General features: G+C 34.4%; 4 protein-coding genes across 9 annotated transcripts in view; 2 read left to right on the top strand and 2 right to left on the bottom strand.

Moving 5' to 3' along the window:
* The window catches only part of LOC131669067 (exopolyphosphatase PRUNE1), a 32,336-nt gene extending 25,832 nt beyond the window's left edge, over positions 1–6,504 (bottom strand). Inside the window, exon 1 of the mRNA XM_058943657.1 lies at positions 5,838–6,504. The gene's annotated coding sequence lies outside the window, so the exon portion shown is untranslated. The remainder of the gene's footprint in view (positions 1–5,837) is intronic.
* Positions 211–12,560, top strand: LOC131669064 (inositol polyphosphate-4-phosphatase type I A). 5 transcript variants are annotated; one of them, XM_058943648.1, is made up of 17 exons: positions 211–559; positions 1,717–1,874; positions 3,236–3,328; positions 5,319–5,474; positions 6,369–6,569; positions 7,068–7,395; positions 7,785–8,039; positions 8,108–8,194; positions 8,264–8,424; positions 8,496–8,679; positions 8,756–9,311; positions 9,382–9,889; positions 10,263–10,570; positions 10,650–10,867; positions 11,003–11,325; positions 11,384–11,651; positions 11,724–12,560. In XM_058943648.1, the coding sequence occupies exons 2-17, from the start codon at positions 1,757–1,759 to the stop codon at positions 11,854–11,856; spliced, it is 3,897 nt and encodes a 1,298-aa protein (XP_058799631.1). In that variant the 5' UTR covers positions 211–559; positions 1,717–1,756; the 3' UTR covers positions 11,857–12,560. The 5 variants fall into 5 exon arrangements, with proteins under 5 accessions (XP_058799631.1, XP_058799632.1, XP_058799633.1 ...); XM_058943649.1 differs by having other exon boundaries at positions 10,650–10,849; XM_058943650.1 differs by having other exon boundaries at positions 10,302–10,570.
* Positions 12,561–12,849: 289 nt separating this feature from the next.
* On the top strand, positions 12,850–14,877 carry LOC131669066 (cell division cycle 7-related protein kinase-like). The gene is made up of 7 exons (XM_058943656.1): positions 12,850–13,019; positions 13,116–13,335; positions 13,490–13,583; positions 13,650–13,910; positions 13,964–14,297; positions 14,387–14,499; positions 14,578–14,877. Exons 1-7 carry the CDS (start codon positions 12,971–12,973, stop codon positions 14,695–14,697), a joined length of 1,191 nt encoding a protein of 396 aa, XP_058799639.1. The 5' UTR covers positions 12,850–12,970; the 3' UTR covers positions 14,698–14,877.
* A 52-nt stretch (positions 14,878–14,929) lies between these two features.
* LOC131669065 (protein unc-45 homolog B) lies at positions 14,930–19,526 on the bottom strand. 2 transcript variants are annotated; one of them, XM_058943654.1, is made up of 5 exons: positions 19,099–19,526; positions 17,819–18,259; positions 17,400–17,729; positions 16,877–17,317; positions 14,930–16,790 (listed from the first exon to the last, which is right to left on the bottom strand). In XM_058943654.1, the coding sequence occupies exons 2-5, from the start codon at positions 18,236–18,238 to the stop codon at positions 15,159–15,161; spliced, it is 2,823 nt and encodes a 940-aa protein (XP_058799637.1). In that variant the 5' UTR covers positions 18,239–18,259; positions 19,099–19,526; the 3' UTR covers positions 14,930–15,158. The 2 variants fall into 2 exon arrangements, with proteins under 2 accessions (XP_058799637.1, XP_058799636.1); XM_058943653.1 differs by lacking the exon at positions 19,099–19,526 and adding an exon at positions 18,581–19,017 and having other exon boundaries at positions 14,931–16,790.
* Positions 19,527–19,540: the final 14 nt, after the last annotated feature.

The raw sequence follows: 19,540 nt of genomic DNA on the forward strand, positions 1-19,540 counted from the left end.
CAAAATAAATTTGACGATTCGAATGGAGGTGCATGTCGCGTCCTCTACCCATCACGACTGCAACTCGCTATACAGTAAAAAAGAGTGATGGGTCGGCAAGTAAGCGATTGACATTGTGGCATTCTCCCAGTATTCGCCTTCTGTTGCGAGGGGGCTTTCTCTGCAGCCATCCGTCGCGCCCAAAAGAAAGCTGCTACCCGCGCCAGTCGTCGTGCGGCGTGCGAGATATGATGAATCGATGCGCCACGACGCGCATATCCATCCCGCAAAAACAGAAAATATAATAATAGTCGACACCACTGGTGCGCGGATGTTTCACAGAAAGGAGCAGGAGAGTTGTGCCGGTTGATGATGTGCGCGTATCTTCTCGTCTTGTCCGGAATAGGAGATATTTCCTAGGAGGACGTGCCGAAACAGCGAAAAAGTATATATATTGTAGGTGTTCTATTATATATACGACGATGCACTTTCCAGCTGATTGAATCTCACTCGAGAGCAAAAGACAGAGAGGCCTTTGTGTGATCGCCTTCTTTGAGCAGGTCTCTGGGAGAAAAACATTGTGAGTTTAGCTTCCCTTTCTTTCTGATCGTGATTTGTAAAGATGTTAATTATTTAGTCAACAGTCAAGTCTTGTTGGCTCAACACTGGGTGTGTGTTGTGTCAATATTACGTGGGAGTCAGCGTTGTTTCAGATTTTGTAATGGGTCGTTTCTGTTCCAGCCTCTCTCTCTCTCTCTCTCTCTCTCTCTCTCTCTCTCTCTCTCTCTCTCTCTCTCTCTCTCTCTCTCTCTCTCTCTCTCTCTCTCTCTCTCTCTCTCTCTCTCTCTCTCTCTCTCTCTCTCTCTCTCTCTCTCTCTCTCTCTCTCTCTCTCTCTCTCTCTCTCTTTTTTATTTTGGAGCTGTGCTAGATATCTTAGTTTTTTATTTTTTTTATAACATTATTCAACTAAAAGTGAGAGTCCTATGATCCAAGTTTTAACAATATTATAGTTTTGACTATGTTTATCTTGTCTTACATCTTCCATATCCATCTCCATCTATCTCCATCTATGTAAATGAAAAGTTTGCTATCTTAATATTGTTAATGAAAGTATTAATCTTATCTTCACCTTGTTATACACATTTAATAATTTAATCAGTTAACCTTAGATCTTTATAAGTGTTTGTCTTTCAGTTACTTTTTTTACATATTTACAAAACCTTGTAGTTTGCTTATTTCTTGGTGAAATATTTTTGAATATATTTATTTGAATATATGCTAGATTTTCTTAATGTTATTTAATCTGATTAAATTTATCATTGTTTTATGATAAATTATCAGACTCAGTTACGAAAATCTTCAATACTCTATAAAACAACCTCAAAGTACAGTTTTGTAATATTTAGATTAGATCTGAGTTAACTGTATGACACTTGTATTTTGGATTATATATCGTTTGATACATAGCTCTCTTGGGACTGTGATACCTTTCCACTTGTATTATGCTTTATTTTCTAGACATCTATATAAAAATGTATAGGTCATTAATTTTAATATTGCTTTGGAAGGGGAAAAAATATTTCCATAGTAATATAAAGTAGTTATATAAAATAACTACTATAAAATAATTAAAATAGTTATATATTAAAATACTATTCAATTTATGCGACCCTTTGTTAAATTTTCTTCATGCAATAAAATAAAGAGTGCACTGATAGAATCCAATAATTTTCCAGGAAAAAGATGCAGCATTAGGATGTGGTAATCACAATCAAAATGAGGTTTAACAAGCAAGAGTTGATGACTCTGGCTACCCAGCCTTCACAGAAATTTGAGAAGGAAGGTATACTCTATGTACGAGAGCGTCAAGAGGGCTTCTTTCGTAGGACAGAGAGTAAGTCATTGTACACACATACATGTACACAATTATATCTCAATTCAAAGAATGCTTGATTAATGTCACCAATCAATAAATCATACATCATAGTTTATAGAACAGCTGCATGTTCTTGAATAATTATTCGCAGTAATTGTTTCGCCTTGATTCTAAAATTGAAATACAGACTTAAAAATACATTTTTTTAATGATCATCATTCTTTTTAATTGAAATAGATTTTGTAGTTAATGATGTATGACGAAAATATTCACATAGAATTTTACATAGTGCTTATTTTAAGATTTATGAATTTTGTTTTAATTCATAGATATATCAATATGGTTAATTGAATAGTTTTAATTTATAGAAAAAATAACTGAATATAATTAAGAAATTTCACTAGAAAGATCATTTTTTGCATAGTTTGATGTTAGTAAGATTTTGAATTGCAATACCAAAATAGTATATATTGTTTAAGTTTACTCTATAATAATAATATTATATATATTTAATAGTAAGATTTTTAAGACATTGTGTATTTTTGTATTAGATCACAAGATGTTTGTTGTTGAATAGTTATCATCACAATTTTTTATTATTTTTCACAAAAAAAACGGCATGTTAACTATTATACATAATGTGTTGTAAGTGTACATTTATCAACGTTATTAGTTGATTTGAATGAATATAGATTTACTACTATATATAAATAATTTTGTTTTGATTAGTGACGGAATGTTTTTTTATAATTTTTGTAAACAATTAATCATGTGTAAATGCTGTTATTGTTCATTCAAACGTTACACATTGGTGGAGGTGCCTAACGCGATGATAATGTTACGTACGTGGCATTGTAAAATTGTTTAAATAAACTTATTGATACTGTGTTAAAATTAATCAAAGTAACATGTACTTTTTGACTAATTTCAATATAATTTTGTTTACGTACGGTGACAATATTTTTACTACGTTACGTTTTACCGATATAATTTAATTAAATTTATTAACATGCTTTGAACTAAAAAGATTAAGTACAAAGTTAGTACCATTTTAATAAACAATTAAATGAATAACAAAGTAGTAGATGAAACTTTGTTTTAATAAGTACTTAACTGAACTAATGACATTGTTGCTATTAAATGTTTTTTAAACCAAAGAAAAAATACGGAAAGTCGAATGACGTCGGTCAAGTTTAGGAGATAAGTGATAATACGATAGAAACCATTCAACGTGGGAACTTTTATAAGGATTCCCAAACTTGCACATTATTCTTAAGTGTTTATAATCAACTTGTTATTTTTTGGTCTCTTTCCCCAAAAATGAAGTTGTACATACGGGGCATGGTTAATAACAATTAGTACCTCCGTGCAATTTCCAGGTACAGGTAAAAAACTTGACAGCAAAAAACAAAAGGGCAAAACACATAAGACTCTCCGAGACTTCAGTTGCGTTTCAACCAGCACAAGTAAAGGTACCTACCAACGACCGAAATTAAAAAACAAACATTAGACTTTGAAATTTCTTTTAAATATTTATTTTAAAAAATATTTTCTTCCGCAAAAAAGATTACTTGTAATTTTTTCAATAACATTTATAAAAATACGTAACTTTTATAAACAATGTGTAAATAATGTCCTTATTGTCAGAATGTAAATATATCCATACTAATATTTAACTTGACTCCCAAAAAGTTATAAAAGTTATGTCAACTATTAAAAGAAATTTCTGGTCTTCAAAAAAAATTTTTATAAATAAATAAATATCACCCTTCGACACTCTCCTCACCGTCGAGCCTTTGGGTTCCTTCGCCACTAACACACCTTTGAGTTTAATCTAACACCTCGTGGTTGCAGTATTTAGGAAAAACCCGCCACTGTCAGTCGTACTGAGTTTACTTCACATTTTTCATTTGGCTGTCACTTGACAACTTGGAAAAAACCGTGAATTATCGTACTAAAATTTGGAGTAAACTTATAAATCTGGGTTGTTGGTATACGCAAACGAGCACACTGTTAAGAGATATTGCCGACACAGAAAAGAAATAAATATAAAAGTGTAAGTTAATAAATAGTTGCGTTTATTTCCTTTGGTAGTTAAATTCTTTCTTCGGAATGTTTGCCTTTGCGACGAGCTTCCTTATTTTCAAATTTGATGATTGGAAAAAAAAACAACATAATAGTAGGTTAGCCTTTTTTCTCCTTTTTCAGTAGCACTGAAATTCTGTCAAAATTATTATGTTTTTCTTTTCCTCTGTCGAACTTGGTATCTTCATTTCCATTAGCGATACTCATGGTTATTTTGATCTTTACGTGCTCTCTAATCCTTTTCAATAATTCAAAACTCCAAATTCACTTCCCATATCCCGAAAAGTAGCATCATATCTATGAAAACGTTATAACAAAAGCAGCAATTCTTGGCATGAGGAGAATTTCATTTTTTTTACAGAGTTATACACGTGTCGCGTCCACGCAACACACATACATATATCTACATGCGTGCTCATCACATTTTTATACAAGCCGCCAGCTCTTTCTCTCTCTCTCTGTCCTCTCTCTACGCGATAAGCTATACATACTCGATAAAGTCTAACGCTTTATAGGCGCACGTCGCACTCTGCATGCGGCAACGTGCTACAAATAACAAAAGTTCGTGTGCATCTTTCCTGTCCTTTTTTATATTATTCGTGGTGTGTGTGCTCGCTGCATGCGGTACAATTCCTTTTTTTTATGCTCTGCATGCTTCTTGTTTTATTCTGGTGCATCAGGCATGGCTACACGTTTTTTTTACTTAATGTTATTATAGTATAATACGTAATTATTTTTCATCACTTGCAAGCGTCCGCATTTATTGAAAATGAAAAATAAATTTAATGAAACGTTCTTTTCGATTCATTGAATTATTGAATGTAAAAAATTTTACAAAAATGTTATAAATTAGTAGCTATTAGGTAAACGACTTTTAGATGATAGTTTTGCTTCCTCGTCAATTTTGTAGAATTATGTTGTTTATTACTCAATGCCAGTCTTTCTCTATTCATAAAACCTTGTGTCATTTGTACCATCGATGAAGATATTTTTTCCGTGTGAAAAATTGTTATTTTGATACGGAGCTTTTCGTGTTGTATATTTTTTCGAAAACATTCAAAATGATATGATCTGGATAATCTGGATAAATCCAATATTTACATAATACTATTATCTACGTGTGTTAGAATTTTTATGCCGATTATATACATTAGACTACTCTTTCGCACGCACGCGTGGGATAATATTTTATGCGAACGATTGGATGTGAATCTGCACGGCAAAAAAGTCTTCGTCGAGAACGTCCATCTCTCACCAAAAAGTATCAATACCCTCGTCCTCGTAATGTCAAAGAAATTGTCTTCTCTCTCACCAAACATTCACGTATGAAGGAAAAAAAGAACGGTAAAAAAAGCACCGCGTATTTTTTGCTCGCAGTAAGCCTCGAGCGTTGGTGCAGACTGCGTGGAAATCTGCTGTTCTACTTCAAATCGAGAGAACAGTGGTCGGAGCCACTAGGCGTCATCATACTAGAGCAGTTCACCGTGAGAGTCGAATCGCCTACCAATCATCTGCCCTATGGCTTTAGTATAGGTGGGGATTTATTCTTATATAGCGATCGATCGAAACACGAGATTGCGAGAAGGAAGAGCACGGCGGTGTGTGTGTATGCGTGTGTGTGTGTGTGCGTGCGTGTGCCTGTTTTTTCTTCCACCGAGGAATCGTGACGCACGACGCACGCTTTTCGACCGAACTTTCGTAAAACACGATGCTTATTCTTCGTCTCTTCAGCGGTGGAAGTGCTTGCAAAGGCGCATGAAATGATTATCGGATTGTCGTGATTTAATTGCGAAGAAAAGCAGCGCGCTGTTTACTCTCGTTCACGCAAGACGTTTGGAATTTCATACTTCGTCAGTGTGTACATAGGCGAGCGCTGAAGCCTTTCAGTATACTTACTTTCGCGGTTATATTTACACTGTCCGGCGTACACGCAAGAGCGATCAATGATACTTCGAAATAATCTTCGCCGCATAAGAATCGCGACGTCGGCGTTACAATTTATTTACGGCGTAAGTAATTCCGGCCTGGTGGACAAAGTAAAGCTCGACACTCATCGACAGCTGTCGTTAAATAATCGCGCCTGATATATCGTCGAATCGCGCGCTCGTGCGTAAGCCCAGTTACGTCAGCTTTAGCTAGATGAGCTTTGATCCAACTTTAGTCTTTATTGCCGATTTCAGCTTTCCTCGATGCGCCGAAGATTATTCACGTGCGTCTATGATGTTTGCGGTGCTGAGATGAGCGAACGATAATATTTACAAGCGCGAGCGGGAAAGCTATTTCGGAAAAGTTTTCGCAGCAGCTGACGACAACGCCAACGAAGAGTTCCGAATGTGTCGGATTGTGACGTGCGCGTGCAGGCCATTCCTCGAACTCCGCCAGCATCGTAGGGAAAACAATGCGATAACGAAATTCAATGAATCGTAGTATTCGACGGCGGCGTCTATCAGCAACTTGGTGCCAACACGCCGCAGGAGAGGGACAGTTGGTTGCAAGCTTTACAATTGGCAAGTTACGAGTGTATGAGAAGCCAACTGCTCGCGCTTCGGCAGAGAATGGAAACTACAAGTGGACACAAACACGACACCGATATACAGATGATCAGGTTGAAACGTGGTGTTATTTCAGGTGGGAATTGGTTTTTATTGATTTGAATTTTCTCGGCATCGTTTCGTCGAACATGATAATGTAATATTCAACGAGGATAAGTTCACGTTGGCCGTTAAAAATGAAAGAGTTTTATCACCTTTTTTTTTCTTCGTTTTATTGCAAATGGAATGTCTATTTCAAAAGTAACAAGTCTGAATGTATATATTCTATTCTACTAATTTAAAACCTATAATGTATTCTCAAGCGTCATCGGCTTTGAGCGTATTCTCCTCTTTCTATCTCGCTCTGTTGACCAAGTTAAAAATACCTACTCGCGCGCAACGACAACGGTGCGACGAGTTGTTTTTTTTTCTTTTCGTCTGTGGTCTTGCGGAAATATCCAAGGAAAATGAGTTTTCGTATTTTTAGCAATCTTCATTTTCTTGCCCTACAATCACGATGTAATATTGATCAAGCCCTCATCGATGATCAAGGCTATAAACAAACGCAAGTTATTGAAATATATTCCTCACACAGACCCAGCTGAAATTCCGATGTGCGAGATCTCGTTGGCATGCGACAATCTATTGTGCGACGGGCACGGTCGTCCACCAAATCCAGTGCTCGAGGTGGATGTCCAGACGTGTCATACGAAAATGTGGGTGAAATACGCTCGTACCGAGTTGGTCGAGCGTAGCAGTAACCCTGGTTTCCTAACGACTGTGAGCTTTCGTGCGAGCGACGGCATAACGGCTGAGTGTCGACTTCGTATTACCGCCTACGACGTGAGGGAACGAGTTAGCCAAACCGCTACGCCTATTGGCAGTGCCGTCATGACTTTCAGTGCCATTCTTGATACACCTAGGTAAGGAATATAGTGAAAGGATATGGTTATTATCCATGACCTACTGATTATTCTAGCGTGGAAATTAGAATTTCACTTTCACTTTATATCGAGAAGTAATTTCGCCGAGATGAAAGTTTATTTAATCTGTCAGGGTACATTGGCAAGTGTACTTTCATAAATGCATTAGAAATTTTAATGGACGACTCTTTGTCGTCGTCGTCAATTCACTTCAATCAGAGGGAATTGACACGTGACCTTTTTCCTCGCAGTAGCTGCAGATTTTCCTTCCCTCTCTCTCTTTCTCTCTCTCTCTCTGTCTGCTCTCTCTCTCTCTCTCTCTTTCTCTCTCTGTCTCGAGAGAAATTATCATCATCGACAATTTTAATAATTAATTTGTTATAATTTAGGTTACGAATACCATTGAAGTTCGCAAAATCAACGACGGTTGGTTTTCTGACGATAAGCGTGTGGAATTTAGAAGCTGAAGATAAAGGAAACAGTACCGAGAGTACGCCTTCTAGAATTGTGCCAAGCACCCCCAATCAAATGTATTGCCACAGACGATCGCAATCGCTTCCGCCTAGATTGGGTACGAAAATAAAGCTTCCGCATCAAGGACAATTGAAATTACTCTTTGCCAGTCCTTTTATTCAAACCTACAGGTATAATTATTGAAAAGGATAATTTCGTATGTCTATGAGAGTTAATTTTATGTTTTGATGATTCGTAGATTTCATTCTGGTTTAGGCGGTGATATTTGTGTGCATGAAACTATGGCTGAAAGCAAATTGTGCTTTCAATTTCCACAACAGTTATTGTAAGTTCATTGAGTTTTCACAAGCTGTTAAATTATATAGAAGTTTATTTTACTTGTAAATGTCTACAGAGGGATTTGGATACAAGAAGAGAAAGAACTTTTACAAGAAGTAGCTGGGATGGGAGAGTTACGAGAGCCTTGGCATACAAAACAAGTTGAGCTTTTGGATAGGCATTTGCATCTTTTACATTTGTACTCACAAGCTAAAGAAAATTTGGTTGCTTTCAAGGGTAAGTCATACATTTTATGCAATCATCTTACTTTATTGTGGTCGTTTTTTTTAATACGAGGAAATTCACAGGAAGCCATTTCAAACAGTCGTCGAGGAAAAATGATAGATCGCTAGAATTCGCTCCTCTAAACTTACATTTACAAAGAATGTGGGTGCACAATGACACGCTTAACAAGTGTGGCCTGTATGATTTCATCAGCGTCGGCGCTTTTACGGCACACTCGCATAAAAGTAAAAATGGTGGTCTTATAAGGTAAGAAATCTAAATCTTGATCAATTAAAACAACTACAAGATTCGAAAAAATAAGGAAATGATTTTATAATTTTAGATTAGTGCAAGCGCTAAAGGAATCCCCAATACGAAGTAGCCAACTCTATCAAGGAACATCAAAAATTTCTATGGCTCACGATGCAATTCAAGCCATCAAACAACTCCGACGCGACGTGGTCGATGCAATGCGTTCACTAATGAAACTCGCGAAAGAGAAACAAACAAGCGGGATGTTACCAATTTGCGAAGACATGATAACGAAAACGCGAATACTCTTGAGTCTCTGGGATCCAGGACTTGTCGAAGAAGCTCTCACTTTTTTAGAAGAGCACAAAGTTGCCAAAGTACAAGATGATATCAATAGCGACGACTCGTTGACACTTCATTTCCGGGGTAATCAGACGCTTTCGCCTTTTAAGAGAATAACACAACAATTGAATTTTGATTTGAAAAGTCCGGATTTTGATGAATTTGTGACGCCAGATACACCCGAATGTGTACAAGATATCTGGGCCAAAGAATCGGCGAAAAGCAAATACGCTACGTTAAGTTGTAACAATGAACTGAACAGTAACTCGCAAAAACATATTGATAATTTTGTAATATTTCCAGAGGTGAAAGCACATCCTAATTTTTTAATAGTAAAAAATAGATTATAGTTTTAACGTTTAAAATTTTTTTCAGGTTGAAGATGAACCGAAAGATATTGACACGAAAGAATATCCCGAAAAAGAAAACAACATGTATGAAGACAATAACAATCATAACAATAAGAATGACGAAAAATCCGATTATGATCGCACCAATGATTTCGATATGAGTAAGCGTTTCCTTGATACTCAGAAAATGTGCAATTCACCATCTGCGAACTACTATAAACCAACCGATGAGCCAGAACCTTGGGATTTAACGCAATTAAACATTGAAGCTAGCGTCATGTGTCTCGTATCGAAAGTGAAGTTTTTGTGCGGACGATGTAGTAGTCCTGCAGTGAGGCTGCGAAATAAAAATGGAATGGACAGACATCAGAGCCTGAAAAATTGTTTAGCCAATAATAGAAATAGTACGTCGTCAGTTGTCACGATTCAACCGAAAAATGGTATCAAGAGCGAGGAAGCTAGTAAACTGTTAGAAAATGGAACTCAGGAGAGTTTGGATAAACAAAATACGGCTATATCTAAAGCGAAAGAAGGTAAAGTAAATGAAAATAAATGTTTCAAACACTCGAAGGCAATAGATTGAATGTTGATTATAAAATTTATGTGTTTTTGAAAAATATTCGATGTTTTTGCATTTTTCTATACACTGCTATAACATACACTTACGTGTGCAAATAGCTAAAATCCATTTTCTCAACCACATACATTATAAAATTATTATTATCATTTGCAAATACGTGAATGCGCAACTACTTCTTCAAACAATTAAAAAAAGAACGATTAATCAATTTAATCACGAAAAAAGAAAAATCTATATCCTTCACGCTTATTAGTCTTTTTATTTTTGGTTTATTCAACTCACCCACAATCCATTATTTACTCTGTCACACGCGCTTGGCAATATAGGTGCTACTGTGATTTATTGTAACACGTCTTCCAATAAAGTGTGCCAAGCCGTCGACACAATGACCAGGGTAATCAAAAGTAATCAAACGACGCAACGTAATAAATTTACGGAGGGTTTGGATTTCGCGTCGATTGTTGATTGGACGAGTGAATTGAGGCCAAGTATGAAGAAACTACGTCAAGCTATGGATGGTTTACTGAAAACTGCACGACTTACTCACTCAGTATTTAGGGTGCAGGAGGATGCGAAAACGGCTCAACGAGTTTGCAACGTTCGATATAGACGTGACGTGTGCTTTAGTCAAGCAGTAAGTATTTTATTATCGTGCATAAGCTTGTTACAAATCTTATTCTATATTCATTTGTATATGAATGTTTCTTTTTTAGTTGACAGCCTTGGTCTCAGGACTGATGGCTAAACTATGGTGCCAACGACCAGATCCGATGTTTTTACTAATCTTGACAACACTCGGACCACTCGTATCTTTTGAGGGTCTACTCAGCTATTACGGGGATGAAATTGATATGTGGGGTGACATGGCTGTAGCCGTCGAAGACCTACATACGGTTACCTTTACACTGTCAAGGTGTGGAATTCATACAAGGTTTCTGTGATTTTGTTTTCTTTTAAGCTTCCTTTGATTTTGTAACGATGAAATCACTTCGACGTTACTGGATTTTATGAAGAAATATTGGGAAGATGTATTAATTGATTGATAAATTTTTCTATAATTTTGCAGTCGAGTTGATAATAAATCGAAAGCAACGCCATTTCCAATGCCAAGAGTGATCGGATCGCGATCAGCTTTAACAGTGCTTCTTCCAGTACCAGATGCCATATACTCTCTACTTCCTTTAGTACCGTCATCCAAGCAAACGTTGTCTTTTAATGTGACGCCTGTGTTTTTCAATATTGGCATTAATGAAATGGCTTCCCTCGCCGAAAGCCTTGGAAACACAAAACCTCAAGAAAAAAGCAACGTGGATAACTTCGACAGACTGAACGAATACTACCTAAGGTTTAAGAAACTGAATCTTCCGACAGAACCTGCCTCTGCCAGATGTAAGTTTATTCTTTAGTAAAATTGGCATTTCTTTGACTAATTATTTTTTCATCTTAGTTGGAACTAGATCAGCTTTAAATCAAACACTGTCTGACGTGATGACAAACTTGAAGTCCAGCGTTCAAACAAAAGTGAATAAAAACGTCGAGGTTTTACAACTGTCTTCTCAAATATGTAGGCGAATGCGTGGTTTGCGATTTACTAGCTGCAAGAGTGCTAAAGATAGAACTGGAATGTCGATAACCTTGGAGCAGGTAAACATTTTAGCTACGGAATATCATCTGGCAGAACATGAGTTTATTCGAGCGCTGGATTGCATGAGAAGGTAAACAACTATTTTTTAATAGAACCAACAAATTTTATTATAGAGTGTGTTCATTTGAATCTACTGTTTCAGCGAGGGATGCCGAAGAGAAAACACATGGAAAAATATTGGCGTGAGGAAGTACGCGTTTAATAGTTTACAAATAATGACATTTCCAAAACAGTATCGACCACCAACCGGGACCTACGGCTCGGCGCAGACTTAATACTTAGTTGTTATACAAATATCATATTTTAATGTATTGTTGTACAGAATAATTTTGTATTGCTACATGTACTGTAGTGTATACGAGTATGAGAACGACAGTGATCAATGAGCAGTTAGTTGATATCAATTATTATTTTATCTAAAGGTGCTATTATTGGGAATGAAGTCGAACATCAATAACTACAAATCGTTCATCAATTTCTTTTTACCTAACGTCAATTGTAGAAATTGTACAGTGCCATTGTTTTCATATATTACTTTGAAAAAATAGAGTTTCAATATACCACTATATTGATCGTACAACGAACGAGGGAGGAAATTAAAAAACCTTTAATTTGCAGTCATGTAAATAGTTATTAACATAGTTGTAGAGATATTACTATATATGATTCTTTCGTACTTTTTTAATTTATTCTATTAGTTTAGAAATTTATATTTCCAACAAAGATAAAAAATTATGAACAAAAATAACAAATGATCAGGGTAGAAATTACGAAATATTTGAATGATTAATTTGAAAAAAGCATGTTCATCGAAATAATTATTTTAACTGCACAAGATAATAAATTATTACTCGATTTAATAAATATTTCAAAAAATGGAATTAGTTTCATGTTCTTCAGGTAGCAATTGTTAGAAAACCCTTTCTATCGATATAGAAACGTATCCTTCAAATATGTTAAATTTTCAAATAAATTCCAATTTCGCCATAACAAACTGATTTCTTTTTATTCATAAAAAATAAACAATTTAAAATTACTGTTATAATCTACACTGTCCTCCATTTTTTTAATACGACTTCATTCATATGTCATTGAATTTATTTTTTTTCTTTAAATTTAAATACACAATAAATTACTGATTGGTCATGAAATCATGAAAAATATTTTCCTCATTCTTACTAAGTTGGTGGGTGTGTGTGGGTGTACACGTGTTTGTGTGTGTGTACATATATACACGGATAGACGGCCTGCAGACGGCTTTACGCGCTTAAAAATTAAGCATTCGCGCGCTTTTTAGTTTTTGTTTTCTATCTATTTTTAGTTGCTTTCAACTTATGGTTTTTATAATCATGTGTAAATAATCGTTTTTTTCATTTTTCATTTTTAAGCATGGACATCGAAAAATCTGTTAATAAATCTTTTGAGGGAAAAGTTGATGGTAAGTATTTCTAACCAAACCAAAAAAAAACAAATTTATGTGATAATGCGTTTATTTCACTTTTATGAATTAAATTGTCTATTGTAAATCTATCAGACGATGGCAACGCTAAAATATCTTTATTGCTTAACGCAATGCCTGTTCTTGACGATTTATTTTACATACATTACAAAGTTGGAGAGGGTACTTTTAGCTCAGTTTTTCTTGCTACATTGAAAAATACAACACAGTCAAGAAACTTTGCCGTTAAACATTTGGTTCCTACTTGTCATCCTGGAAGAATTGAACGAGAATTACAATGTTTGAAAGATATTGGGTAAACATTGCATCAACTTGATTAAATTTGATTAAAATTAATTTTCAATAAATCTGTGACTCCAAAATATTAAATATAAACAATTATAATAATTAACACTCACGAAAAACATTTAAATCTGTGGAATATTATAAATGTTAATTTCCTTTTGTAGAGGTAAAGATCATGTTGTGGGATTGGAGTTGTGTTTACGCAATGGTGGATCCGTAGCTTTTGTCATGCCTTTTATGAGACATGATAGGTTTTCGGTAATTAATTATTATTTATATCCAATAAAATTTTTATACCTAATTTATTTATAATCCACATTCAAGGATTACGTACTGAATATGGGTTCAGATGAGATGAAACAATATATGAAAGCTTTGTTAACAGCTGTAGCTAGAGTCCATAAGTTTAATATTATTCATAGAGACATAAAGCCAAGTAATTTTTTATATGATAGGAAAAACAGAAGATATTTGTTAGTTGATTTTGGGTTGGCACAACAATATATAAAAAATGAAAAACCAAGAGATTATTATTCCAAAGCTCAAGTGACTAACATTGTCAAGTGGAAAAAAAGTGATGATGAGGTAAGCTAAATGACTTATTAATTTAAAATATAAAATCTTCTGTTTTTTTTTAGAATAAACAAATGGATAAAACATTGAAAAATACCAGAAAACAAGTAACTAATAAATGTTGCTGCTTTGGAAAGCCAAAGATATGTTCAATATGTCTAGTTAAACCATTGCAAAATGCACCAAGAGCTGGCACACCTGGTTTTAGAGCTCCAGAAGTTTTACTGAAGCATGCATACCAAACACCAGCTATTGATATTTGGGCTTGTGGTGTCATTATGCTTAGTATATTGAGTGGAACTCAACCTTTTTTTCGCAGTCCTGATGACATGACTGCTCTAGCAGAGATTACCACAGTATTTGGTTCTACCGCTATACAGCAATGTGCAAAAAAAATTGGTAAGATTGCTTTATATTTTTTTAAAAAGGTGCTATATGCTATCAATTATAACAAATACTTTTTTTAATGTATTTAATTTTTTTCATAGGCAAAAAGTTTATATGCTCTAATAATACTCCTGCTATTGATCTTACTTCTCTCTGCCAAAAATTACAAAAACGCAATAAAATTTCCAAAATTATAGTTAAAAATGTTGATGAAGTAATTTATATTTTTTATTTGATTTAGTCATTTCATTAAATATTTGAAATATTAATAGAATAATGATATAATTTTAAGGATCCTGGATCAAAATATCCTGTTGAAGCGTATCAATTACTTATAAGATTATTAGATTTGGATTACAAGACAAGGATTACAGCAGAGCAAGCTTTGCTACATCCATTTTTCGAGAATTAATAGACTGAGTATGGGAATAAAAGAAACACAGTTTACGTTTTATATACAATTTTGTTATAAAAATTAAATAACAAGGTGATATAAATTTTATAAAATTTTATAACTGTAAAATGTAAAGTTAATATAATTTGAAAGTGATTACATGATTATGTAAATATCGTTTGCAATAAGTACAAATGACAATAAAATGTATGTATATAAATTTATTTAGGTATATCTAAATGTAAACAGTCTTTTAAAATAATTTCAAGGCACAATATTTTGTATGTTTCTTAGTCAAAAAAAAAGCTTTCTGTGGCTACACTGATAAATGTTTTAATTTTTCAAAAATATAGTATAATAATACTTTTACAGCTCAGCATCTAAAAGAAAAAGATCAAATACTTTTTGAAAAATCAAAGCATTCTACAATTAAATGACGGCAATGAGTATTTACAATCCTTATTTAAATTAAAAAAAAATTATTCGACGTGATCATGAGAATCATTTGACGTAGGTGGTACTGATGATATATTATCAAGTTTTTCCACAATTTTCCATTTGGCAGCTGCTTCTAAAGCATCAGCAGCTAATTTTTTAACTTTCTCATTCTGAACCAACTCACTCTTGGTAAGTGCCATTAAAACTTCCATAATGTCGGTTTGAATGATTCTAGTAGCAGTATCTTTAGAACAATTCATCAGATTGTATATAATGACTGCCCCTCTGTGTTGTAGATCTTGGTTGGGATTTGCCAGAAGATATTTCATGACGTCAAGCCATTTGTTTGTGTCAAAGAATTTGCAGCAAGCAGCTTTACTTGCCGTAGTTATCATAGCCAAAGCACCAGATGCTGCTAAACCGATATCTATATCTTCCTCTTCGCATAGTATCACAAGATACTTTACTCTATCATTGCTGCCTTCAAAGAATTTGATAGTATCTTCGCACATAACTAAATTGTTGATGCATTGCGTGGCAGCTTTTCTCAGCATGTCGTGTTCTTCATACATGTATGTTTCAATCTTTAAGAAACCTCCTTCTTTCAATATCCTCTTTCTTACGTTGTCGTTAGTACCAGCCAAATTGCAAAGAGCCATCATAGCTTCAAAGTTCTCCAAAGCAGTGCATTCTGGCTGCAATAGATTAATAAGTGGCCTAATGACTTCATAAATCCTTTGACCTGGGAAAGCTACTTCTGGATTAATAGTAATACCCAGACGTGCTAGAGCTTGCGAAGCTTGCTTTTTCCCTTTATCTGTTCCATCAAGTGCTAATGGTAGAAGCGCTTTAGCACCTCCTTGTTGCACGACTATTCCACGTACTTCTTGTTGACTGCAGATAGCATTGAACACGCGAGCAATCAACTCTTTGCTGTTCTGACTGTCGGTTTTCGACAGAGCCACCAGTGCAGTTGTAACACCAGCCTTTACCAAGAAAATTTCTCTCTTGGCTACAAAGTCGGCGTCGTCCAATTCAGATTCTTCTGGAATATGATGTTTGGCAAACTTGGCAAGCTCGATCATTTCCGGAATAATCTCTTGTTTATCGTAGGCATTGACAAGGTTCACAAGAGTCGTAACTACGCCGTAAACGACAGATTTATCGCCTGTCTTTGCCAATTCAATCATAGCTTGAATAGCATTTTTATCTTCGATCAATTTTTCCTTAACATCTGCGTCGAAAGTGAGATATGACAGACCTTCCACAGCCCATTTTCTCATATCTTTGTCTTTGTTTGGATTGATCAAGAATCTTCTACAAGCTTCGGCGAGCTTTTGCGAAGCTCCATCGGCAAATGGACGGATAGACGCATCTGTACCTCCGCAACTACTTAGCTTGCAAAGACCCACAAGTGCGCGAACACGAATGGAATCGTCCTTCGATTGATATAATTTTTTGAGAATGTTAACACCCTGGTTTATTATACCAGTTGCTTTGTCTTTCTTTGAAGCTGCGGCGATGATGCATTCGCAGGCTACCTTCTGTTGAAGTAAATCGTCACTACCAGCCATTACCAGAATCATTTGCAAAATGCCGTCTTTACCAATTATGCTGTTACCAACGTCCAAAGGTCCTAGCAATAGAGTTGTTATTGCAACAGTTACACGTACCTGAAAAAAAGCATGGTACAATTAAGAATTGGTAAGATGATTAGTTTTTGAAAAAGTAAGAAATGGATAAAGGGTAATTAAATTACTTTGGATTCTATATCAGGTGCCAGTAGTTTATCTTTGATGTACTCATCAATGGCTTCTGTAAACTTCTTCTTAGCAGCATCATAGTACATATTTTCATAAATTCGGGCTAAACAGACACTTGTAACAGTCCTTGTAGATGCCGTAATATCCATAGCAGATTCATATTTGTAATCTTCAAGTTCACTAGCCACATCCATGAGCCTTTGTAAACCTCTAAGATCTACCAATCGTTCAGCCCAATTCAAAATATCATGATGAATGTTTCTCATGATTAGTTCAATTACAGCATCTCTACCCAAACCCGTAAAAGTACGATTTGTTGTGCAGAATAATAAACATGAAAGAATGGTATCGATTTCTTTCTTGTACTTTTCACACATTTCAGGTTTAGGTTTACTATCTGGTTTTGTATCCATACCACTGTAGCAGTTCAGAACAGTCTGAAATAAATAAATGTATGTGATATTTAAGTAAACAAGCAAAGTACAAAATTATTAAATGAAAGATAGTTTCAAATATTACTTGTATACAATACTGTCCAGCATTAACTCTGTCTTCATTTTTGCTATTGAGCACATCAAGAAACCAAGGTACTCCGATATCTTTTAATATTGTTTCAGTTCTTTCTATGCAATCTTTACACAATTCAGCTAATATACGAACTGCTGCAAGAATTATTACCTCATTTTTTTCAGATTTTAGAAGCTGGTGAATCTTTGTAGATACACCTTGCTTGAACATGATGTCTGCTCCAGCTTTTTCTCTAGCCAAAACTAATAAGTTGTTCATGGCAGTTTCCCTTTTTTCCTTATCGGTGCTTATATCAAAAGCTAGTTCAAACATTTGTGCTACCTGTATACAATATTATCAAATGAATATTAACATGATAAAACTAGGTAAATATATTGTAAAAATATATCAAATAATACATAATATGATACCTTGGCAGATGTTTTGGAATTTTGTCTCAGTCTCTCTTGACAAATTTCATGAAGACGAGAAGCAATTGGTTGAATTGCTTTATCACCTGGATCAGATGTAATAACAGCACGGGCATCCCGATATGCTTCTTCAAACCTTTCCAAAGCTTCTAAAGCTAAACAACGTCGAAACAGAGCTTTTGGGTCATTCGGAGAGATTTTTAAAGCCTCCTCACAATCTTTGATAACTTTTTCATAGTCCTTCTGTTTCAAGTATACTGCTGCTCTGTTTTTGTAGTAAATTGCTTTATCAAAGTTATCTTCTTTAGTAAGTTTTAAAGCTTGTGTATAACATGATAAAGCTTTATCAAAGAACCCATTCTTGAATTCTTCGTTTCCTCTTTCTTTCCACTCATGAGGTGTCAATTCAGATTTTGTCATTTTTCGTAATTTACTGTCAGTCTAAAAACATATATTGAAAATGATAAAAGATTATGTAATAGATTAATGATTAAATTTTAAAGAAAAGAAACTAAATATAAGGCAAATTTAGAAAATAAAAGGCAATATAAACTGGAATTTTCACAAATTATATTAAGGTGAAACTTTCACTTATCAATAAATAATTTTTTGGTTTTTAATTAAAAAATGGTTTACAAATATTTTTACAAATCAAAATCTCTTAAAATATTTTGTTTCAAAGTTAACAATGTTTAAAAATATGATTAATTAACTTATGATGACTAATAGTAGCAAGTATAGTACTTGAAACTGCAAGCTTACCGTAAATAAATAATCAAATATCAGTCAAATAAACAAATACACTTCACTGAGTCAACGATAACTTAATAAAACAGTTAAACGAATTTTAGAAAAGTAATGTAGAGTATCAACTCTGGTTTCCTACTGCTTCAAAGTCTGTATTCTTAATGCATTCCCACGACGGCTGGCCACAAATAAAAAGGTTTCAACGGATGTTCTAGACGCCACGAGAAACGTACAAAGTTAGGTTTATTTTAAACTTGTATGGAATCCGATGCCAGAAGTAAATGTTTAAAAATAGGTCGAACGGCGGTTTACTTCGGTTTACAAACCCTACCTACAATGCGTGATCACGTGTGAAACTATAACGATTGCTTACGATTGGTTGTCCAATAGAATGCGCTCGAAAAAAAGACTTATATGATGAATTGACGTAACGATTTTATAACGTGAAAGCTACATATTATTTACAGGCCCTACATGTAATACAATAAATGTAGCTTAAAATCAAGAGTATAAATTATCGAGAATATACTTACATTTTCTAGTCGTTATATTGGATTTCAAATCACTTCATTGTTTTCTAGTTATTTTTGTAGATATTTATTTATCCAAAGGATATACGAGTAATATACTTATTACATAAATATTTCACTGTTATTTCAAATAATTATTGGTCAATATTTATGCGTTTTATATAAAATTATAACACTTTATAATATGTAAAGTGCAATTTACACACAAGTCAATCTAATGAATCAGAAAACAGCTGATTTTAGTCTACTACGAATCGCAAGTTGCGCATGAGCATAATGGAAGAGCGCTTTATTCGAAATCCAGTTAAAAAAATTTTTGTTGTATTGCGTATTGTATCCATTATTAGAAATAAATAGATAAATACATTTCATAACAATTATATCAAAAGTAGATATTTTTATGGAATATTTACCAGGATGATATTGATCATAGTAGCACTTGTAA

This window comes from Phymastichus coffea, unplaced genomic scaffold (genome assembly GCF_024137745.1).
Source record: "Phymastichus coffea isolate CEN01 unplaced genomic scaffold, Cenicafe_Pcof_1.1 PCOF00086, whole genome shotgun sequence".
NCBI classification, from domain to species: domain Eukaryota; kingdom Metazoa; phylum Arthropoda; class Insecta; order Hymenoptera; family Eulophidae; genus Phymastichus; species Phymastichus coffea.